The 25,583-nt window shown below is 39.6% G+C and overlaps 1 protein-coding gene across 1 annotated transcript in view; it reads left to right on the top strand.

Moving 5' to 3' along the window:
* The window catches only part of cdh13 (cadherin 13, H-cadherin (heart)), a 784,391-nt gene extending 774,907 nt beyond the window's left edge, over positions 1-9,484 (top strand). Inside the window, exon 15 of the mRNA XM_041795315.1 lies at positions 7,957-9,484. Coding sequence (XP_041651249.1) covers positions 7,957-7,964 — 8 coding nt within the window. The 3' untranslated portion in view covers positions 7,965-9,484. The remainder of the gene's footprint in view (positions 1-7,956) is intronic.
* The last annotated feature ends 16,099 nt before the right edge of the window (positions 9,485-25,583 follow it).

Here is a 25,583-nt window from a genome sequence, read left to right as displayed (position 1 = left end):
ATAGTTCCGATTATTTGCTTCATGTGTTGTAGTGTTACATAATGATACGTTATTTTTTCAGAATCGAGTATTCACAAAGACCATGGTATAATCATTAATCCACAGAAACCTGTGATTAACTTGATTATATTTTTGATTATCTCAGCACTGTTATCTATAGAAGTTCTGAGAATAATCATGATAAAATAATTTAACAGTTTGATAGCATACTCCAGTCTGTGAATAGAGTATTGACAAGCTAATTAAAACTTTTTCAATGTTAATGCCATGCAAAGTACCAGCTACGTCTGGCAATTATGTAGTATCGACATACAGTTAAAATTAATTGTTCAGCCCAGGGCCAGGAACTAGTGAAAAGAAAGCACAGTTTGAACTGCTTTATTAACAATACATTAGCAGCTCAGTGTTTAATCAAATAATTCATTCCTGAATTGCAGCTATTTTAAAATCTCACACTGACATGAGAATAGTTTTTGCAGAAGCCACAGGTCTTGTAAATGTGACTGACCTGGATCTGCCTCCTGCTCTGGAGTACACTGGTGAAATGTGCAGTAAATACAACGATGTACTCACACCCTCTGCAAAATGTGAAATGTACTAAACCATGACTGACCTTTTCCTGAACTCACAGTGAACAGCGTAGAAGCTACTGGCCCTACATCTGTAACCATTTTAATATTATTCAATTTCGCCTGACTGTTTGACTCCCACTTTGTCCTAGAGTGGAAATAAAGGACACTGTAGAGGCCCTTGGTGCCCTATCCAATCCACTCCTCTCAGATAACAGATAAAAAACGGAGACAGGAAGAGAAAAAGAGGAGGCAGAATGAGCAAAAATGGCGAGCGAGAGTGAGGAGGGTTTCTGTTGAATGCTCAGGCATCTCCAAACATGTCAGAAATAGAGAGCAGACTTAGATGGGATGTCTGGCAGAGAGGCAATCAATAAACTCTCACATTTCATTCTGCAGTGTGTATGTGCTTATGTGAGTGTCTATGTGTCTACAAGTACCTGCTGTGTGTATTTATGTGGCTGCGCACGTTTGTTGTATCAAATTCCAACCAGCATGTTGTACGCAATTCTGCCAGGCTGACGAGACAAACTGTCACATTACCGGAGAACATCTCCTACCCAGGGATTTTTATGACACTCATTCAAACTCCTTTTTTCAACACAGATCAGACGTTGAGAGTCACAGATGAAACTAACATATTTTCTTTGATGCTTTGAGGCTCATTGGCTTGTGTAAACATTATGTTGTGTGAATTTAAACAGACTCTCTTCCCAGAAAAAAAGACAGGAGTTCACTCCAGGCTAATTTGTTCAACAGATGGCCGCATTTTCGGCTTCAGAGCCATCCATGGCACCGAAAAAGTGGACACATTTGTTTTCATGATGTATCATACCACTGTTATGTTGATGACACTCAGATCTATTTCTTAGAAAAACCCAACAACCCGAACCAAATGTCCTCTTTTTAGCTGCCTTCCAAGAGTGAGGCTCTTTAAATTTCCTCCATTTGAACTAGAAAAAAAATGAAAACGCTTTAGAGTGGACCAAACATTTTCACCACTGCAGTTGATGTCTTTATAAAAGCCTAACAGGGAGGGAGTGGGGTCTCTCTTAGGCTTCACACCCTGGCGCTGCCTGCCTTGTTCTCTCTCAAACAACTATTATGTTCTGTCTCTACTTCCTGCACTTCTATCCCCTTATTAAAAGGGAGATAGGGAACCTTACCTTGTGGGGTAAGCCCTAGCCTAAATAGGCTGTGTCAGTCTGACCCTGCCTTGCCTGTTTTCTCTAAAAATTTTCTCTCTCTTCTTTACTATACACCCTCATGGAAATGGGGTAGTAGTGGGACAAAGTGCAAGGAGCTGAATCTTGCAGAGGAGAGGCTGAGCCCAAACAGGCCTTTCACCTTAACTCTGTTTCCCCTGTTCTCTTCTGTCTTCCCATTTTCTCTCTGTTCATTAAAAGGGGGTGTAGTGGGATGAAGTGCAAGAAGGTGAACCTTGCAGGGGTGAGCTTGAGCCCAAACAGGCATCTCACCCTGACTCTGCCTCCCCTGTTCTCTAACTTTCTTCCTCCTGTCTCTCCTCTTACCTTTCATTAAAATAAGGAGTAGTGGGATTAAGTGCATTCAGCTTAACCTGGTGCAGATAACCTTAAGCCCAAATAGGCTTTTCCCCCTGGCCATCCTCTCCCAGTCCTAATTTTTACATTTTTTACATTTTATTCCCTCTTTTATTCAATCGTGTAAAATAGGTACGTGCTTCAGGTAGTGCATGTACCTTTAGCTGGTTAGAATGAGCTGTAACCAAAACAGGCATCACCCTTGCTCTGTCTTCCTGATCTGTTTCCATTTTTTTTTCCTTCCTCTCTTCTCCTCTCTTGCATCATGAAAAATGGGGTTAGGGCACACAGGCTAACATAGTAAGGTGAGTTGTAGGCTTCTCATCTTCACTCTACCTTCCCTCATTTGTATGTTTTCTTCCCTCTACCCTCCTCTTTTCCCTCAGGAAAAGGTAGCAGGAGGTAGGGCATACAGTCTAGCATGGCAGGTGTGAACGCTAGCCCAAACGGGTCTCTCACCCTTTCTCCATCTTCCCTTAACTGTTTCTAATTTTTTCTTCCTATTATTCTCAACTCTTTAATCGTGAAAGCAGAAGTACTAATGGGATGTAGAGCGAACAGTCTAACATAGCGAGGCAAGCTCTAGCCTAAGCAGGCCCTTCACCCTGGCTCTATCTTCTTTAGGTTTTCTTCACCCTTCCTTCTTCTCTTGGCTCATGAAAATGGTGCAGTAGGAAGACTCAGGGCATTCAGCTAAACCTGGTGGGGGTGAGAGCCAGCCTAAGCAGGCTTCTCATCCTGCCTCTGTCTTCCCTTTTCTCTTTCCTCTTCTCTCCCTTTCTTGCATCATGAAAATGGGGTAGTCGCAGGAGGTAGGGCATAGGGTCTAACAGGGCAGTTATGAACTGAAGCCCAACCAGGTCACTCACCACTGCTCTGCATTTCCTGTTCTCTATTAATTTTTCTGCCATCTATGCAACTTAACCTGGTGGGACAGGGCTGTCAACCAAACAGGCCTCTCGCACAGACTGTACCTTCCCTGTCCTTTTTGTTTTTTTTTTTTTGCAAGTTTCTACTGTATTCTCTTCTTCCATACCTCTCTCCTTTCATTATCTACCAGTTTTAACCCTCTTCCCTCTCTCCTTTCATGAAAATGAAGGAATGGCAGGACATAATGAATGCAACTTCACCTGGCAGGGGTGAGCTCTGCCCCAAACAGGCTTCTCACCTTGGCACTTCTTTTCCCAAGCTCTTTCTCAAATTATTTATTTTGCTTTTTTTGTATTCTCTCTTCTCATGAAAATGGGGCACCAGTGGGAGATACAGCCTAACACAGCAGGAAAGAGCAATAGCCCGAACAGGTGTCTCATCTTTGCTCTACCCTCCCCGTTCTCTCTTCAAGTTTTCTTCCTTCATGTCTCCTCTCTCTTTTAATGAAACTGGGGTAGGGCATGCAGCCTAATGAGGCAGGGGTGAGCTCCAGCCTTAGCAGACTTTTCTACCTCCCTCAGCTTCCCCAGTTTTCTTTCAGTCTTTGCTATCCTCCCCTCACCTCCCTTGCATCATCAAAATTGGGTTTTTGTGGAACATTGAGCATACAGCCTCACATGGTGGAGAGCTCCAGCCTTAACAGGCGAGCATAAGTGAATCGACCTTTACATTCCCTTTCCCAGCAACACTTTCAGCTCCTCTGGGGGATCCAAGGCATTCCCGGACCTGAGGGGATATTCTATAAATCTCCTTCAGAAAACTCTGTGTCTACTCCTGGGTCTCCTCCCAGTAAGAAATGCTGGGAAAACATCCAACAGGGGGCTCCCAGCAGGCAGCCAAAGATTCCTTAACCTCCACAACTGAGTCCTTTGATTGCAAAGGGGACGCAGCAAACATCACAAAATCATTTACAGTAATTTCTAATGCAGCTGCCATATTAATAATTAAAGCTAGATATCAGTAGAGTATGACATAATGCATATTTCACACTTAAGAGCCAGAGCACATGATCAATACATGGATTTGCCTTATTCTTTTAACCCTGTGATATCATCAATGCCTGAGTTTGGTTGTGTTGGTGCACGCTGTGTTGTTGGATTTATGTTTTAACACTCATTAGTCCATCACTGAATGAAGAGAACCCATATTAAAGGTATTTTCTTAAAAATCTCATGATTTAGATGAAATATAATCTTTTCTTTTTTTTAATTCCTTCTCTCTGTCTCTAAAAACTGTCACATTTATTGGCAATTTAAAGAAACGAGAGATAAATACTTGGATGAATATGTTACAACGGATTGTTCATTTCTGAGCTGTGGCAGAGGCTCTTCACGTCTCCTTGGCGAGCGTTTGACTGTGAATCATCTTCAGTCAGGTCTGGCACAGATCTGAGAGCCTCCTCACCTCCAGCCTCCGCTGTAAATTTGAACACTTCCTCAGATATCACCAGCTGGTTGATTGAAGTGACTCTTTGTTCGGTTCTTTTAATGCCTTGTTGTCTCTTTAAATGGACTCCATAAATTAATTGATATCATCATAAAATAGGGCTGTCCTCAGCGATCTTGAGCATAAATAAAGTTTTATGATTTTAAGAGTGTATTTTCACTGCATGATAATGTCATATTAAAAGTTTTGCACAAGTGACTCCTGTTCAGCTGTAGTGGGTGCATCTCAAGTCTTTTAAATGATGTGTCCTTGGTTGAGCCAGAAGAGTTTCTGACCTGCCATCTTAAAAGACTGGCCCAGAGCTCTTGAAATACTACCAAGGAGAAGGTTGGAGATCTGAGGACCAGTTAGCAAGAATTCATAAGAGCAGTATCCTCAGATGTCCTTTCATTGACAGCACATCAGATTTCAATAAAGTATTATCAAAGTTCAATAGCAGAGAAAAATGTAGACTTTAAAACAGATACTGAATTGACACAGTGGACACTGCCGATTATAAACATCCACTTATATTTTGGTATGTGCAAGCTGTGATTTGATCAAGTATCAACCATGAATTATTGAGCATTAAGTGATTAGAAAAATGTAAAAGAGTAAATCACAAAGGATTTGGTTTTGCAGTCACACAGAGAAACAATGCTGTATTTTATTAGAGCCAATGTCTTCTGTTTGAGCTGACTGACGGCTGTCTGATCATCGGCTGATGCATCACAAACACATTTCTTATAACATATTTCCTTGGTCCTCTCTCCTCTGCTGGGAGGGATTTAGACACGAGGAAAAACACTAGTCAGGGATGTATGGAAACAATTTAAGATTTTGGATTCATCTGTTGGTTGATGTATTGACCATGTTGGCCACACACTATTAAGTCTGGCAACTTCAAGCCAGACTTCAGACTTAATTTGGTCTGAATTAAATTCTGATGAAAGCATTACATTTGCTTCTTTTGTTGAATTAAAAGTAAATTTAACTGTTACTTTGAGATTTGCCACTTCTGGATAATAACTATGTGGCCCTCTCTGCAACCAAGGTTGCCTGTACCTAGCTTGTGGCCTTCATCAGGATCATCAGTAAAATCCTTGCAAATAAATATCCAAACAATAGATTTCTTAAGGTGCATTACAAAAAAACGTACTGGAAAACAAGTCAACAAGTGACAACGCTGAAGAACGCCTCGAGTCGAAATGCGTCTGTTGTGCCTTGCTTCTAACCTGACAACACATCCATCTGGCAAACCTTCGTTTTTTTGTAATGCACCTGAAGAAGTTTATGGTTTGGAGGGTGCTCCTTTTTTCACTGAGCTAACTCCCCACATGACATCATTAAGGGAAAATCTGAGAACGGCTTCTTTCAGCACACATTATCTGAAAAGTGGAGAGAGAGAGGGGGGAGGGAATGGATTTTTTTATTCTTGAGGCACATATTTTTATTAGAAAAGCCTGAAAAAAGTTTATTTTGCATAATACGTGAACTTTAACAACAGAATAGTATCCCCCAAATACGCTATGAGATGCATCAGGCAGAAACAAGAAGCTGTCCCCACACCGCAGGTGCTGAGTCTTTCAGATTGTGCACTGACTTTTCCTTCTCAGTTGGCTGTGTCATATCCAGCTACAGCGGTAGATTATATTATTAAATAAACATGTAGGTTGTTAATTTGATCAAAAAGACCGCAAAGCAGGTCAGGCACGAGGGGCCTTTAAACCCTGTGAGAAGTACGTTGAGAATGACCTATCATGCATTCTCATGAAAGTGGGTGTAGCTACAACTGTCTATGCTACACTTGTTCACTTGGTGTACAGCAGGGGTCATCAAGTACATGTGCACAAGGGCCAGATTTAGTCTTGACAGAGACTCTGGGGTCCGGACTTTGACATAAACAAAATTAAATCAATATTTTGGTTTAATTGAAATATCATTGTAGTAGATTCTGGATCAGGACATTTTTAGACCTTACCAGTGAGATCTATCCCTATTATCTATAATGCAGGAGATAAGCCTGACAACAGAACTGGCTGGACCCTCCCCAATTGTGATTTAGCACCAATTAACTATTACTCACACTTTTAACCCCTTTTTGATACTTTTTGCCCCTTTAACCATTTTATTGCCATTTTTAACCCCTGTTTAACCACTTTTTCTGCATGTCTAATCCCCTTTGTGTCACTCTTTTTTCAATTCTTGCCACTTTCCACCCATTTTACCACTCTTCTACCCCTTTTTGCACCATTCATGCCAGTTATTGCCCCTTTGTGCCACTCTTTAACACCTTTTCACTACTTCTTTTAGCTATATTTTTTGCCACTTTCAACCAATTTTTGATACCTTTTCCCATTTTTGCCTCTTTAACCCAATTTTTGTTATTCATTAACCCCTTTTAAATCACTTTTTCTGCATGTTTTATCCCTTTTGTAGCAGGCTTTTATCAATTTTTGCAGCTTTTGACCCCTTTTTATTACTTTTTGCATAATTTTTGCCACTCTTTACCCATTTTTGTTACTCTTTGCCCTTCCTTTTTCCTCCTTTACCAATCTGAGGCACATTCCTGCACATTTTCCTGAAAATTTTAGTCTGTTTATGTCACCCCACAACCCATTTTGCCACTTATCACCCATCTTTGATACTCTCTAACCCCTTTTCATCACTCAATCTGGCCATTTTGGCAACATTTCCACAAACCTTAACCCCTTTTATTTAATATTTACTAAAAATGGCTTTAATATTTATCATAAAAACAGATCAAATGTTTAGTCAGTCCAAAACTGTTTCAATATTAGTCATTTTTGTAATGGATTTAACAGCTGCTGCAGACATTTAAAGCCAAAGGATACTCTTAAAACCACATCTTTTTTTCCTGCTTCACTGAGTTTATTGATCTTTCGGGGGCCAGACAGGAAGCTTTGGGGGGCCTGATGTGGCCCGGCCCCCCGACGTGGCACAGTTATAAAGATAACTAGGTCAGACTGCCTACAATGAAATACCCACCACAGCCAAGCAGGGGGATCTGTAGCATCACCACACAGATGTAGCACAATTCTGCAGCACAGACATAAACACAACTAAACCTTCCTCTAAGCCAGGATTTTAACCATATTCTTGTCCTCATTTTTTCTGCAACTGTAACACAGCCAAGGATTTTGATCGTCCTCCATGTTTGTTTTACTTTGAAATCAAGTTTGATCCTGTGGGATCTTTACTGTGAAACCATCACTAGAGACAGTCTAGCTTGTGTGTTTAGAGGATTATAAGATGAAGAATCCTTATGTTTTTGGTCCCATACTTTTAAAATAAACTGTCTCTTGTGTGGCCAGCCTCTTCTGTGTCCTCCTTCTGCCTTTCATCACACTCCATCCTCTGTCCTGTGTAACTGATTGCAGTCTGGTTCAATGACGAGCTCCACTTACATTATTTCTTCTTCTCTCTTTTCTCTTTCTCTCTCCCGCCAGGCCTGTAGATCCTGCTGAAACCTCTCGTAGTCCTTTTTTGCAACACTGAAAAGCAACGACTTATCTCCCCCACGCAACCCAGGCTAAGGAGAGAGGAAGACGACGAAAAAGAAGATGAAGAAGAAGCTTTCTCCCTCCAACAAATCAATTGAGAAAATAGAACACAAAATCCCCACAGGAATAACTGCTGTACAGAACCACTCTGCAATATTTTTTGTTTCCTCCTCCTGGCACTCTCGTCTCCTTCTCTTCATCTTCACTCTCCTTGTTGCGTCTGTCCTTCCCAATTCAGGTCATCTTATCTCTTCATGTTCTGCTCACTGTATTTAATTATAAGTGACACATTTCTCTTTTTCCCTGTCGTTTTTGCTCTCTCTTCGCCATCGATTGTTCCATTTCTTTTTATGTTTTGCTCCATTTTTGCATCACACTGGCAGACAAACATAGCAGCATTCATGGCAACATTGTATGAGATACTTGAAACAACGTCTATTGATATTGTAAGAAAACAAAAGCTATAAATCGACTCCACCTTAAACCTCATAATAATTCCCTTGCATCACATAAAATCCTCCCTCTTGATTCTTTTTCATCCCATAGCTACCTCTATTGGATTTCTCTCTCCCCCCCACTCCGTCCTAACATTCTTCACCCTGTCCATGCATACAATCGCCCACCGCTCTCCCCCCGCCTCCCCCCGTCCATCTATCGATGCCTCTCCGTCTCTGGGTGGGCCGGGAACACTGCGAAGGCTGAGCTGCTGTCCTGGTCGGGGAGCATTGACTTTTTTGATGTGTTCCTTTCTTTCCTCGTCACAGACTGTGTTTGTTTCCCTCCGTCAGCAGAGTGAACAGAGCGTGTTTCTTTGTCTGCAGTGGTCGTGGTCTTTTAGGACAAGGTGGTAGCCATAAGCCTTCAAAGCCAGAAACTCTCTGGAGTCCTTTCTTCGATTTGCTTCTGTTTTATTGCGTTAGTTGTCATGGAGTGGAAAACAGTATATCTTTATAGTAACGGTGTAAACCTTAAAAAAAAAAAAAGTATTATATAAATATTTTATTTTTTACCAGTGTATAAATATACAGTATTGATTAACTTATGTACTTTGATTGCAAGTTTTTTGGTCACACACTCAAAGAGTAAATAAAAAAGGGGGAACTGTTTTTCTTTTTTTGTGAATTTTAGGACTTCTTTCTTATGCTATCGATGTGTTGACTTTTACTGTAACATCTTTTTATGTTGATTTTTTTTTTTTTTTTTTTTTTTTTAATTCTGGTTATGAAAGCTGTGATTAATTCCAGAACAGAGGTCTTGCTTTTGGTAACGTCCATGTCTTGCCCCGATATTGTTCTCTCTCTCTCTCTCCATCCTCGTCCATTTCTAGTCACAAAGAAGATGTGTCAGAAGATAAAGAAGGCTGTGGTGTTGGTGGATAGTTTTGCTTTTTACTCGTGCTCATTAAAAGAAGGTAGCCTGTGTGGGTTCATGTGAAAGACCACCTTAAAGAAAAAGATGACATTTTGAATGAGTTATGTCTGTCTTTTGCACTAATTTAATAAAGCCGTTACTGAAAATTCCCACAGTGCCATTTTTATTTTAACTGTGTTTTTACTGAAAGCTGATTTTATTAATGTAAGCAGGTAAATGTCATTTACACTTCTGACTCAACATTACTAAAAGAAGTTGGATCCTTTAAATATGATTTCCTTTAGGAATGAGTAAAATACATTAAAGGGATATTTCAGTACTTTTGAAGTTGGGTTGTATAAAAACACATATTACATTTTAAAAAGACAATCAGATATTTACAGCCTTGATATTTATAAATGTCATGTTATGATCTGTTCAATACAAAAGCATTAGTTCAGATAACAATAAATTAAATATAATATAAAATGTCCTCCTTTTAATGTGACTTTGTATTGGTAGGTTGCTGTCCCAAACTCTAACACTTAAATTTAAATGAATGAAAATATCATTAAAATGTTTTTTTTTTCCAAATGGGTTTATTTATACAGCTTTTAATATCTTTTAAAAGGAAGTTGAAATATCAAATTGATTTTGTGGTTTTGTTGTAAATTCAAGAAATATGCATCCAAAAAACTGTCCCATGTTTTAGTGTCACTACCGAAGCAAGATGAGCCAGGTGTACAATTTCAAGCCGACCCTACAACAGTCGTGGCAGGATGTCATCTCATACTGTACGACTGAATCGTACAATGCACGACCATCGCACACGAGTTGTGTGCTCACACTGTACGATCTGATGGTTGTGCACGACCCCAGGCCCCCTGTGTGACTGAAGTTGGGACGGACTGTGACAGAACCCGCACATTTTCCTTTTAAAAAGTCTCGAGGTCTGAGGGTGAAGCGTTTCCAGTCATATTCTCTTTCTCCCCCTCTATCTCTTATGCTTTCTCTCCCTCTACAGTGGTTAACAAATTTATTAGACCACCCTAACCCTAACCAAAGTAAGGTTTATGCCACAGCTGCCCTAAATTAACAGCATTGGTAATTACCAAAATCATTTTTTATGTTTCTGCAATGGTTAATACATGAAAATGTAGAAGCTCTTTAACCCAAATAATTTTTTTTTCAATGCTAAAATATAATTATTATTGTTATCCATGAATTTTCAAATTTACTAATTTACAAAAAACTGAAAAAATAGTAAAGCACATTGTTATTTCTTGATTAATATGTCAAATTATAGTTATTTACTTGCATTCATGAACAGAAAAATGAGTTTCAGTGGTTGAATGTTATGCTTGATTCATTTCTGACTTCTCAAAGAAGCCCTAACCCTTGCAAAGCAGACGGATGCGCCCATTTCCTTGTTTTTCACTGGCAAATCCATCTTGCAAAGCTCCCATCTGAACCGTCTGGGCCCATTTAGAAAGTGACAGGACCAATCAGCAACGGGGGGCAGTACTTTTAGGCGTAGCAGAGTCGTGACGTAAACAAGCAGCAGCAAGAGCTGGTGCAGTTATGGAGGAAAAGATAAGCGTGGATGCTGCTAAAGCGCCAGTTTTATCAGAACTTGACAACATTTCTTTGTTAAAAGTAGAACAAAGGACAGCAGTGAGTTGTTTTCTTCTCAAAAATGACAAAAGTCGAGTACTTACATGTCTGTAGTCGCTATGTTTCGCGTTATTCCTCACTAGCTGCGCACGTGCAGCTCAATAGCTGCTACGTCATGTGTTTTGTTGCTCTTTTTGGCCCGTAGAGATGTGACAGACAGAACATTACTCCAATCACACTCGTGTTTTTTTCAAATCCTCTGCCTTTTCTCAAACATTTCCTATTAAAGCTTTCCCAAGTGGATGTGTGAAACAAATCCATCTGGCATGTCAGATTAGAAAAGCCCAGTGAGCCAGCTCAAATTTGGGTGAATTCATTTTGAAATCCCTCATTCCTGTTCAAAATGGTAAAACGTGGAGAGCTCACTGAAAATGAAAGAGTCCGCATTAAAGTACTTCATGATGCTGGATGGTCTTTGAGACAAATATGACAGGTGGTCTAATAAATTTGTTAAGCACTGTATCTCTCACTGTCTCACACACACAAACAGCATGCAGGTCTGCGGGTAGGAATGTTTCCTGCGCGTTTATTTCCTTTATCATAGTGGGGGTGCATCCAAAAGTCCTCCCAGCTGCAACAGGTCTGCATGTTGACTCATGCAGACATTGAGAGTACCCACTTTTTAAATTGCTAGGCATACTAGCACAGCTGATGATGAGGATAACCCATTGATGATCTTGAAGATGCAGCAACATTAAAATCTCCAGTTTATCAGCCACTGGTGTTACCTGCTTCCACAGGTGAATGATGTGCTCAGAATGACGTGAACTCTTCCACGGCTCCATCCATCCTGACTGAGGGAAAGCGAATAAAGAAGAGGCAGGAGCTGTCACGTCTCCTCTTCTCAATAAAGCCTTGGCAGCAGCAGCTCTGGCTGCACGGTGAACTCCTCAGGATTTTAATGTAGTTTTCTGTTTTGTTTGTTTTGTCTGATGGGTCTGGGGGCTCAGTTCTGGTGGCTTTATTTATGTGAGTTTTTGTTATTTAGTTTAGGTTTAACTGAAGGGAAACGGTCTGATTCTATGGCCCAGTGTTGTTGGTTTTTCCTGTTTACATTTCAGCTAAACCTTGAAGAATGTTATAAGTCCAAATTAATCAAATAATCACATTTTGGGCTCAAGAAATGGATGCTTTTGTGTCTCTGAATCTCAGGCAGACTCTTATCTTCAGGCAGCTGAAGTTGGTCAATCCATTTCCACAAACACTGTGCAACGCCCACCTCCTGTTCCACTCATTATTGACTTAGCTAGTCTGGATGCTTGGCCCTATTATCAATATATTTATGAACCTTTTTAGGCCAATTCCCTTGAAATTGAACTGAGTTAATAAACCACAAATTAAAACAAGGGCTGCATGGTGATGCAGTGGTAGGATTTCCATTTCGGTATGAAATGTTCGAGCTCTCCCAGAGTACTTGTTGGTAATTTCCAGGTACTCAGGCTTCCTCCACAGTCTAACATGCTTGTTAGGTTAATTCGTAGCTCTAAAATTGCCCATAGGTGTGAATGTGAGCATGGCTGGCTGTTTGCCCCTGCAATTCAGCTCTGTGATTAACTGGTGTCCTGTACAGGGTGTACCTCACCTCTCACAATATGGCAGCAGAGATTCCATCAGAATGGAATGATCCATGTAGATGATGGATGGATAAATCTGATGGAAAAAACAGAGATGTTAAGGATAACTGCTACAAACAACACAATCAACCATGCTACCAAATAAACTATCTTGATAAAGTTCATCGTCTCCCAAATCTGTTATGCTTATGTCAGAGCAGAAATCCCCCTGACCTCTAGTATTTGTTAATATGATGCATGATAAAGACACACTTATCAGTCCAGTCTATGTTTAAATCTGCATTTCTTTTGTCAACTTTCCACTTCAGGCTCTTAAAGAGCGCAGTTTCCCAACCAGACAATCAAAACAAAACACCTGTTTCCTGCATGTGTTTTTCACCTATCAGCTTATGAGTGATTTAATGTTTTCACCATTGCTTGTTTTTCCACCATGCTTCTTCCTGCCTCCACATGTACTTTGCTGACTGTGTTTTTTGCACACCAGTGTACTAGAATGGATCTTTAACACCCTCACCCTCTTATAGATTTCTGTCCCATCATCTGTATTCCACTGGTTGTGACAGAAACACGATGCCCCATTGAAGCTAATGTAGCTCGGTGTCTGCTCAGTCTGTTAATGGGCAACTGTGCTATAACTCTAACTCAGTGTTACTCAACCCTGCTCAACCAAAGAGCCAAAATGTTGAAAAATACCTTTGCAAGAGCCACAATCTGAGTAGTGAAAAGTAGCAAAAACAGCTTAAGTACTATTAATAATAAATTAAAAGTGGCAAAAATGGTCAAAAAGCAGCAAAACGTGTGGAAAGAGGCGAAATTGGGGAGAAAAGTGGAAGAAGGGTCAGAAAACAGCAAAACTGGTTGAGGAGTGACAAACAAAATGAGTTACACGTGGCAAACATGAGTGGAAATTGACTGAAAGGGGCCAAAAGCAGTCAACAGTGGCAAAAATGGGCAAAAAATCAGAAAGAAGTGGTATTTAATGGCAATAGGTACGTTAAATGGGAAAAAAATTGTGAAAATGGAAAAAGTAGAAAAAACAAGTGGCAAAAAAATGGAAAAAATAGGAAACAAGTGGTAGTTAATGGCAAAAAAATGGGTGAATAGTGTTGAAAAAGGGCAAAAATGGGAAAAAAAAATGGCCAAAAAAGAGGCAAGAGTGGGCAAAAAAAAAAAAAAAATAGGAAGCAAGTAGTTTATAATGGGCAAAATGAAGCTTAAATTGGCGAAAAGTGGCAAAAAATGAGAAGACATTGGATAAAAAATGTAAAAAATATGAATAAAAAGTTGCAAAAAGAAGTGGCAATAATGAGCAAGAACTAGGAAACAAGTAGTATATAATAGCAAAAAGGGTTTAAGGTTTAAGGTTTTCTGGGAGAATAATATTTAAAATGAAGACATCAAAGAGCCACTAATAGTCACAAAAGAGCCACCGTTGAGTATCACTGCTCCAGCTCCTCTTTCTTCTTTAAAGTGTGTGTTATATAACCTTCTTTATTACTGCTGCTAAACACAGTTCATCTCTTTGTTGTGCATGAGAATAGTTGTCCAGATTCCTAACTAAACATTTTCTGTACTGTTTTAAGCTTCACCGGGTTGTTCGGTTTCATCTTCCAAGGTTTTAAATAATTAACTTAATTATTAGAGAGCATTCTATGAACCCTGGTTATAATTACAAGCTCTCCCACAGTGAAAAATTCCACTCTGTAGTGCGGACTAAAAGCAATTTTCTACCCTGGCACCTCAGGGTGCAGTTACTGCTGAGGGATTTAAAGGTCAGTCACGTACGCCATGTTTATGTCTGTTTTTAAAGTAATCAATAAGATCTCAACACTGAGTCTGAAAGGCCCTCTTAGTCCATGTGAAGCCTTTGCACTGACTCTCAAATTGGGCTGATATGATAAGAGTTTTTGGAGCGTGAACCTTTCAGGCAGCACTTTTGCTTTAGAATAGATGGAATTGATGAAGAGGAATTTTGAGTGACGCAAAAGCCAAGTGCAATCCGGAAAAAGGAAAGTGCATGAATGAGATGAAGGCTGTGATAAAAGTGTGTGATTCTGGACAATATTTGCTGCTGGAAGAACAGACATGCTGACCTTCTCAGGCTACACTGACTCGTATAAACACCAAACATCAGGCTTGCTTCTGCTGACACCAGCAGTCTATGTTTGAATTTTAAAAGCACTAATGCAGACTGAGTGTTGAGACAGCTGACAGATTAAGAATGAAGTTTTGTTTCACTTTTGTAAGATTAAAATAAACACTGCATAACCCTGAGATCAAACTGTGACAGTCACTATGAACTGTCAAACTTCTGTTGGTTTTAAAAGCACAGTTTCATGATGAGCAGAGACACGCTGCTCTATTCCACTCACCACCTTACTTCTGGTTCTGAATCGAGGGCCATGTTCAACTAGAAAAGCACTCGGAGAGCGCAGACCTCTGCCATTAGCCCTATCTCCAAATAGTGAAGAAACCTTCAAAAAATTCCTGTATCCAGACGGTGATCCGGATCACTCCCCAAATCTAATCAGTTCTTCCTTATGCCATTTCTGACATGTCCTGAAAATTTCATCTAAATCTGTCCACAACTTTTTCAGTTATGTTGCTAACAAACAAACCCTGCCAATCACATAACCTCCTTGGTGGAGGTAATAAAACTGCAATCCATTAAGTGTATTTAGTCACTAACCAACGCTTTCAGTTCATGGGTGAATTTAGCATAATGAGGGAGAAAAGCTGTTAAAAGTAGACTGAAGAAGACTGAAAATGAATGAATGTGCATAGTTAAAAGAAAATCCCTAAATCCCAGTTCAGCTTGTCAAGTCTCAGGCAGCTGGTTGCAGGATGTTTCAGGCAGATAAATGTGAAAGTTTGGAATATAAATCCAATTTTGAAAGGCTGTAAAAGTCAATTTTGTTGGGCAAAGTCATGCTATGAATTTCTGAAATATTATTTTTCTTTCCTTTTTTTAAGTTTTCCCTCAGAAACTTACCATACCTTAAAAACGCTCCTCTCCTCCCTTGGATACCTGTCATGCTGCACTGCACAGCTGATGGCAGAGTCACTGGCGTTTACAGAATTAAGTTTCCATGTGAAAACTTTAAAGAAAATAGATGCAATCATTTCCAAGGTAAGGTGGCTCTAAAGGTCAACCGGGAAATATGTCACCCTCTGCAAAACATTACACCTTGTGCAAAATAATTCACCTGCTCCAAAATAATAAAACTGCCACAAAATATGAAATGAAATGAAATATTACACCTGGAGCAAAATATTTCACCTGCTGCATAAAATTAAAGCTCCTGCTATTAATCCCCCTCCTGCAAAATATATAAGATGCTGCAAAATATTGCACCTTCTACAAAATATTTCCCCAGCTGCAAAACTTAAAGCTGCTGCACAATTCACTAGCTGTGAAATATCAAGCTGTTGAAAAATATTACACCTCCTGCAAAATAATTCACCTGCAGTGGAATTTCAAGTTGCTGCAGAATATTATACCTTCTACGAAATAACTAACCTTCCTGCCTTTTACTGTCTGCAAAAAAATCAAAGCTGCTGCAAAATATAAAAGCTGCTGAAAAATATTCCACCTCCTGGGAAATACGTAACTCACCTACTCCAAAATATGTAAGCTGCTGCAGTATTAAACCTTCTGCAAATTAACTCACCTGATACAAAATATTACACCTGGTGTGAAAAATTTCACCTGCTGCAAAATCGTAAAACTGCTGCGAAATATCAAAACTGCTGCAAAATGTCACAAGCAAAGCAAAACATTAAATCATATACAGTACGTGTTCAGTCCGTATCCACCCCAGCACACTGACTGAGCAGATATGTTTTAGTTGGAGTCATGGAGATTGCTTCCACCAGCTCCACTGCAATCCGGAGCCATCCGCAGCAGATAAGTACGCAGGACTTTCCAGACCCAGACACCGGGAGTTCAGCACGGAGCAGATCGAACGGGGCAGGAAGTGTCGCCAAACCAAATTAAAACATCTGGTTAAATTTCAGAATAAAATACCCCGTGTTGACACCAGACAAATGACAGACCGCATTTCTTTTCACTACATCAACAAAAAGTCATAATGGGGCGTAGCAGAGCCCGTATGTCAACAGGTCAGAGGAGCAAAAAGAAGCGCATTTATTTATGAACCGTCACTGACCCATGGTAGAAAAATAAAAATCTACATGAAAGGACAAAGTAGACAAATGAAATCAAGTTTATCCTACTCCAGCAGTTTAGAACAATAGCTTCTGTGTGTTTTTTATGTTTTATAGCACTTTAGTAGTTTCTACTCACACAGCTAGGTGTGATTCTGTAACTACCGCGAAGCCACTGTCAAACTGCAGCGTAGCCGCAGATATGGCAACATATCTGGTGAATTCTAGGGGGTCTTGCAAAGGGTCTGAATTCTTATTTCAGTACAATATTTCTGTGTTTTTCTTTTTAAAACATATAAAATTCTGTTTTTTACTTTGATGTTATGGGGTACTGGGTGTAGATTAATGAGAATTTAAAAATGAATTCGACTGACTGTAGCATCAGGCTGAAACATAGCAAACTGATTAAAGTGAAGGGGGTCTGAACACTTCCTGAATGCACTCTATGTTAGAGGTCAGTTCCCTAAAATTCCTGTTTACAACGACCTCCATGCTTGTAGATGGCGTTGCTCAGGTTGCCTGGCTCCTATAAAGCTGCCATCAAAAAAGATGGAAGGCCGCGCTGAATGAGAGGCATTCAGGTAAAGTTAGGCATGTGAGTGAGCCGCTCTCGTAAAAAAAAAAAAAAACACAGTAATGAAATGAGACGATATTTTCTGATTATGTTATAGCAGTTATGTTGTCAGATTTTTAAAGGAGGATTTTAGGCATCTGCTGTCAGTTTTTTAATATAAAAACTCAAACTGCATTTAAATGCATGCTGGTGCAGTTTTTAGCTGAAGGTAGTGCAGTCTGCAGAAACCCTCAGGGTCAGAGTATGAAAAATATGAAACGTTCAGTATTCCCACATAGTGCAAAATAGATAAACAGATGTTTATTTTATTTCTTGTGCAAACACCTTTACACGTCTCAGGAAAAATGTATCGTGTCCCTGGTGAGGAGGGTTTTATTTCGGGCCTACAGGTGAAGCAGTGCAGAAGAAGTCCTCTCTCTCATTATGAAGAAAGCTACAGGTAGGTGATGCACCATTAAGTAATCATGCAGGGATAAACGCCAGCTGAGAGGAGCCTCAAAGTGAAGCATAGCCTGGCTGTATCAGTGAGGGTTCACACAGGGCCCATCAGCTGTGACTGATTATGACCGTCTGTTTTAACACATTAATCCAACAGTCAAACTCAAGGCCCGGGGGCCAAATCCGGCCTGTGGAACGGTTAAATCCGGCCCACAAGATGATCTCATATTTCTGTTACAACTGGCCCATCAGTGTGAGGTCTGCAGATTTCCTCAAGTATAAAAACGTAAACATATCCTTGATGATTTCAGATATCCTTGTTAAGAAAAATCTGAAAAAGTAAGGAGTAAAAGTATTAAGATAAGAGGTCAGGAATGTGGGAAAAGACATTTATTTGTGTTTTAATTTCACATTTTCAATTTTGCATTTCACAATTATGACTCAAACTTAGGATTTTGAATTTTAATTTCATACTTTAAACATTTCAACTCATAATTTTAACTTCACATATAATATTTTGAGCTTTAAGATTCCTAATTTAAATTTTTAAATCATATTTTGACCTTTTTAACCAATTATTTTGTATTTTACCTCATATTTTCAACTCCAGACTTTGACTTCACAATCCCATAGTTGGAACTTTTAGACTCACAATTTAAACTTTTGAATCATATTTTGACTTTTTATTTTATGGTTACAAATTTTATTTACATGTTGACCGTATAATCTCATTATTTTGACTTCTTTCTAATATATTTGCCATTTAAAAAAGCATTATTTTTCAATTTCATGTTTTGACCTTTTTAAACTAATAAATTTACTTTTCTCAGATTCTGAGCCTTTAAACTTATCTTTTTAACTTTCTAAATGTCAAAATCATTCATTATCAGTGCTACTTTTTTTTTTTATTATTTCATATTTTATTACCGTTGAAACAAGGTTGACAGTTTATGGTTAAAAAGGAGACCCTGTTAGGCCCCCAGGTTAGTCCTGAATCCAGAATCCGGCCCCTACTGTGATTGAGTTTGACACCCCTGGCCTAACCTGTAATGGTGATTGACTGGCGACCAGTCAAGGGAGTACCCTGCCTCTTGCCCAGTAACAGGTGGGATAGGTGTCCCCCAACGAAAATGGATGAATGGATGGATAACCTGTAATGCTGGGCCTCCTAATTATGGCAGTAAAAGTCAGCTTTGGGGCTGTTAGACCTGCAAATATAATAACTAACCACAAACTGAGGATTTATTAGGATTTATTACATTCATGGGAAGGTAAAAAATCTCCAGCTTTTAAAAAATGTAAAAATGTCCTGCAAATGTAACATGTAAATGAAAACTAAATGTTTGTTTGTTGGAGCCCTTTCACAACTGCCAGTGGGTTTAAGTCAGCAGGGCACATATTATGCAAAATACACTTTTCAGGCTTTTCTAACAAAAATATGTGCCCCTGGCCTATCCACAATCCCCCCAAGAATCAGAAAAAAATCATGTAGCTTTTATTAAATCTGCAGGAAAATCAACTTTTCTTCTAATGTGATTGGTTTGTGGTGATGGGTCAGTAAATCATGGACAGTATGGTCTGGTATGGAGTCAGACTCTTAGACTGAGCCACCCATACACTGGTTTCTGCCATCATAAACACATGCAGTCATGCGTTATCTAAACCTGATCACTTTTAAACTTTACTTAACAAGCAGAGGACCTTACACCCACCTGTCTCTCTTTGTTGCTTCTGCCTCAGTGTGTGTCTGAAATGAGCCCGTGTGTGATTCTGTTGTTGCCCTTAATTATTTTGAAAGCAGTGATCTTTGACTTCAACATTGAAATGCTCAGTCTCAATTAATCAATTCAAATCTTAGAATCTATTAAGAGTACTAAACTGTAATGGATTTGGATGTGACAGATTCATCAGAGCAGAATATGATGATTTAAACTGACACACTATGGGATTCAAGAGAAGTGCTACTGCCTCAGCACAAATATCTGTCCGCTGCTCAGTCTGTTTCTTTATAATGGTGCGAGCTGCTATGAATGCACCAATAGTAGCATCTACAGAGCCTGGATCAACTCTAAAAAAGACGCTGCATTAGTAAATGTGCGTAAATTTTATTATTTGTCTAGATATTTCTACCTATGTATCTCCTTGTCTTTGGATAACAAAGCTGATTTTCCCAAAGTTAAAGGAAATTCCAAAAGAAATCACCAACTGTCAACCAGACGTCTTGGGGAAATGGAATAAATTCAGATGTATGTATGCACGTCCTTCTGTCATGATGTGATTTTTAAACATGTTCTGTCTTTTCATGTTTTGCTCCATTTGGGATCCTTACTAGAACATTTTTCAATCAATACAATTCAGTGGTTGGAAATTTCTACAAATTTGGAACCACTGGTTTAAACTCCAACACTGGAGTTTGCTAGTTGTTGCATTAGCCCTTTAAGGGCTTCTGCTGCAAATGGCATGCTGCTGTGAAAAATGCTTTGTTTTAAGCTCCTTCATGAAATTATTTGCAGGTATCTGATACAGATATGTCAAGCATTCTAAACTTTCCTTGTACAAAATGTGCACTACACAGTCATGTAGATCTTGATTGCTGCCACTTCTTTAAGTGTAAGGCTGCAATCCACTTCTGCCTTTTTTCCAAATTTTTTGGCATACTATAGAGCAGTAATTCACAACTGGTCGAACCTTATGACCCACCATCAAGTCCTCAATGAAAAATAGTAACCAAAATTACAACCAATCAGATTTATTTAAAGGACTATAACAGAGCTTGGGCTTAAGACAGTACCAAATGTGAAAAATCAGAGAAACAGGAGAAAACATAGAATGTTTTAAAAGAGTTTCATAGACTTTTGGTACATTTTTTTCAGCACAAATTTGGTCCCCACTAAATAAAGCTCCCAAACACAAAAGTGGGTTTCTGAGCCCTCGCCAGTTAGTGTACCCCACTGCAAAACAGGATTAAACTTTGGTTGAATATAGATTACAGATTACCATAGGGAATTTGTGGAAACTTTAAGAACTGGCATCCAATAGGGAGTCTTTATTGGAAGAGATGGAAAGATGCAGAGACAGGAGCCACACTGGGGAGCGGAGAAAGTCGGGACAAACAGCTTTCAAGGACAAAGACACTGCGGAGCAGACAGGCATAAACACCAGCCAGCTAACCTTGCAAAGCAGATGGATATACCCTTTTCCTTGTTTCTCACTGGCAAATCCATCTTGCTAAGCTCCATTTGGGCCCGGTTAGAAAGTGGCAGGACCAATCAGCGACGAGGGGCAGTACTTTCAGGCGCAGCAGTGTCGTGATGTTAACAAGCAGTAGCAAGAGCTGGTGCCGTTATGGAGGAAGAGATTAGCGTGGATGCTGCTAAAGCACCAGTTTTATCAGAACTTGATGAAATGTCTATGTTAAAAGTAGAACAAAGAACAGCAGTGAGTTGTTTTTCTTTTCAAAAACGACAAAAGTCGAGTACTTACATGTCTATAGTCGCCATGTTTCGCATTATTCCTCACTAGCTGCGCACGCGCAGCTTGATAGCGGCTACGTCACTGGTTTTGTTGCTCCGATTGGCCCGTAGAGATGTGACAGACAGAATGTTCATCCAATCACACTCCGAGTTTTATTCAAAGCCTCTGCCTTTTCCCAATCATTTCCTATTGAAGCTTTCCCAGATGGATGTGTGAAACAAATCCATCTGGCGTGTCAGGTTACCAGCCAGCAGGAGTGGGGAAAATCCAGAGTGTTACAACGTGGTTCTTTGAGTATCCTTTGGATAGTAGTGACACTCTGGTACTTTGAGCTTGACTCGTCTGTGTTTCTTTGGATTTGTTGTACACCATACTGGCGGCCTTTTCTCCCTGTTCGGCAGGTGACGGCTGTGAGGACACGAGTAGCAGATGGAAGTGCACTGCGGCCCCACAGCGGGCCCCACTTGAATGGTTCAGCCTCATTACTTTTTATAGTACTTTTAGCCTCCTTGCTCCTTTTTAGAGACTTTTAACCCTTTTACCAAGCCATTTTACGGACATTTTAGTGCTCTCTTAAAGACATTAGAATCATTTTACTCTGCTTTTACTGGTGCAAAAGAAATGTCTGATTACCATTAAATTACTGTGTTGCACCAAAATCCTGTTCTGTTCTTTGACCGCTGTTTTTAACCTCTCCTCACCTGATTTTGAGACCCAAGAGTTTTAACTAATTTCATCTCATAAATTTAAGAGTTTTACCTCTTTTTATCACACTTACATGGACACAAAAGAGCATGATCTAACTGTGCATCATGCATGTGTGCACATGAAATAAAGACAACAGTAAAGCTGTCCCACTGGTCTAATCTTTCAGAATCAAAGTACATTAAAATGTTCTTTCCACTTGTAAGAAATTGAGCTCTGTCCTGTATTATCTTTTCAACAAAGTGGCAGGAAACAATGGCTAGTTATACACTGAAATGTTAAGTATGATAAGTCAAGTATGTGTATCTTGATAATGGGGTATGTCTGGGAAAAAAAAAATTCTAGATGGATATTCAGTTTAATCAGAACTGATGGACCTGTGTTTTTATTTCTCCATTATAATTTTCAGTCTGTTTTTTGGTAATCGAGTTAGAGTCACTGACTCTGCCTGTGTTGTAAACAAACATTATTATCGTTGCACACCTCCTCCACTCGCCCCCTTACTGTGTGTCAAACATTTACTTCTTCTCCCCTCTCCTGTCTGGGACATTTGGTGTTTTTATTTTCCTTTTCTTCACTTCAAAATGAATTTAAATCATGCACTAAAATCATTTTTCTGCAGTGCTGCTAAGTTAAACTTAAAGCTGAGAAGTATAAAATTCTCTTTCAGTTGATCCAGCTGCCTGTCCATTACACCAACAGGGACTGTAATGACATTGTATTCAAATGCATGTGCTTTAATAATGAAGTGACCCCCCTTTTGCAGCTTTAACAGCCTCCACTCTTGGAAGGCTTTTCAAAAGATTTTGTTGTGTTTCTGTTGGAATCTGTGCCAGCCATTATGAAGAGCATTTATGAGGTCAGGCAATGATGTTGGACCAGAAGGCCTGGCTCACAATCTCCATTCCAGTTCATCCCAAAGGTGCTTAATGGGGTTGAGGTCAGGGATCTGTGTGGCCAGTGAAGTTCTTCCACACCAAACTCATCAAAGTATGTCGTTCTTGTCCTTACTTTGTGTTCTGGGGCAAAGTCATATTGGAAAAGAAAAGGGCCTTCCCCAAACTGTTGCCACAAAGTTGGGAGCGTAGCATTGTCCAAAATGTCTTGGTATGCTGAAGCATTAAGGTTGGCCTACACTGGAGATAGTAGGTCTAGCCCAAACTCTGAAAAACAGCCCCATACCATTATCACTGCTCCATGAGACTTCACAGTTGGAACAATGCAGTCAGGCAGGCAATGTTCTCCCATTATCCACCAAACACAGACTCTCCCATCTGCCTGCCAAATCGAGAAGTGTGATTCCTCACTCTACAGAACACATTTTCACTGCTCCATAGTCCAGTATTGTTGTGCCTAACACCCTTCATTCTCAACTCGTGGGTTGGGCCCAAAAGTGAGTTGCAAAGCCATTTCCAGTGGGTCACAAATACAGTGCTTAACACATTTATTAGACCACCACCCAAAGTAAGGTTTATGCTGCAGTTGCCCTCAATTAACAGCATTGGTAATTACTAAAATCATTTTTATGGTTCTGCAATGGTTAATACACCAATATGTAGAAGCTCTTTAACCCAAATGATATTTTTAATGCTAAAATATAATTATTATTGTTATCCATGAATTTTTGAATTTCCTGAATTACAAAAAACTGAAAAAAATAGTCAAACACATTATTATCTCTTGATTAATATGTCAAATTATAGTTATTTACTTGCATTCCTGAACAGAAAAATGAGTTTCAGTGGTTGAATGTTATGCTTGATTAATTTCTGACTTCTCAGAGAAGCCTAGTGAGCCAGTTCAAATTTGGGTATAAAAAGGTGAATTCAGTTTGAAATCCCTCATTCCTGCGAGGGAGAGCTCACTGAAAATGAAAGAGTCCGCATTAAAGCACTTCATGATGCTGGATGGTCTCTGAGACAAATATGACAGGTGGGCTTATAAATTTGTTAAGCATTGTATCTGCCTTTAACAAAAAGTCTATGATGTGTTTTTATTTGAAAGGAAATGTCTTCATCATTCCTTCACATATTTTCTTTTATCTAAAGTGACTGCCACATTTTTTGGCAACACTTGGTTATGATGGAAAAATTTTGGAAATTTGGGTCTGCTTTATGCCATCTGTTGTTTGGCATTGGACTTGGTTATGTGAGGCTTGCATGCAGCTGCTTGGCTATAGGAACCCGTTCATGAGGCTCCTCTGCCGGTGACTTTTACGCACCATGTGCCTTAGAAGTCGTTGACCACGTTCGGTGATTTTCTTGGTCTTCCGCCTCGTGGCTGAGTTGCTGTTGTTCCTAAATGCTTCCAGCGGAGATGAAATAACAAGGTGGCATCCATCACAGTACCACGTCAAACCATCATTGAGCTCTTCAGAACGACCCATTTAGGATCACAAATGATTGCAAATGGAGACTGGATGGCTGGGCGCTTGACTTTAAAACACCTGTGACAACAGATCTGATTGACATCCATGAATTCAAAAATTAACAGGTGTGGCCAAATACTTTTGTCCTGTATGATTGTACTGTAGTAAAATAGGAAGACACAGCTCATTGGACTGCTTGTCAGAGGTAGATGGGGGTATGTGAGAGAGCAATGGATCCCCACAGTCATGTAAACTGTCTGTGAGTCAGTGAAAAGAAGGTCAGTCCTTTTTGCTCATACAGTCTGGTTGGATGGAGCAGCAGATGGCTCATTTCCTCATTCATGAATCTTTTTCTCTGAGAGACTGACGGCTGATGAGTCAGAGATATACGGTAGCTTATTGATAACCTGAATGACACAGGGCTTTTGGGAGAACAAGGTATTCATTTTGACCTTTTCTATTTTGCTCTCAGCTCATGTCGGCTCTTATCTATCAACAGATGTGACATCACGTTGCCAGAAACTTCATCCTAGAAAAAAGAGATTCTTAATATCGAGCCCTATAAAATCCAGATGATTTGTGACTCAATGTTTTCCACTAGATGTTTCAATTTTTGTTTGTCTCTAAAAACCCTTTATTAATGTAAATGCACCTGTAGAATTAACGCACCATTTCTGTCTGCATCAATGGTTACCTGTCCTGTGTTTCTTGTGTTTTCAAATCAGACACTGATGGGTAAAAAGGAGCAAAGAAAACTGTTCCGAGATGTGAGGGAAACTGAAGTAGGACAAGGTGAGCACTGAGAGGAAGGACAAACAGGATCCTTTATGGATACAAAGTGGTTCAAAACAAACTTCAGAGGGAGTGTAAAAGACTGAAAAATGTTCTGGAGGAAAGGCAGCATGAATTTTCCTTTGCTTCTTTGTGACATCAGAACAAAAAAACATCCATTGATTGTGCATTTTCATTTGGCTCACTAATTAGTCTGGGTTGCTCTGGAGCTTTTCCAGCTCGGAGGATTTTCTCCTTATAACTTTGAATCTGCAAATGCCAATAGCACCGTACTATCCAATAATAATGACACTAATATCCTCCATCCACCTTCTCCCACTCAGCCATTCAGAGTCATTTATTCCCTCCTAGATGATCATTTAGCACCTATTAACTCAAGATCCTCATCTGTAATGACCACTCAATTATCATTTTCACTCCCATTCTACTTAGGCTCAGCAAGGTTAAGTAACGCCCT

The sequence above is a fragment of the Cheilinus undulatus genome, linkage group 9, assembly GCF_018320785.1.
Source record: "Cheilinus undulatus linkage group 9, ASM1832078v1, whole genome shotgun sequence".
In the NCBI taxonomy this organism is placed as follows: Eukaryota; Metazoa; Chordata; class Actinopteri; order Labriformes; family Labridae; genus Cheilinus; species Cheilinus undulatus.
The sequence above is the reverse complement of the archived record's forward strand: the minus strand, read 5'-3'. Positions and strand labels throughout refer to the sequence as shown.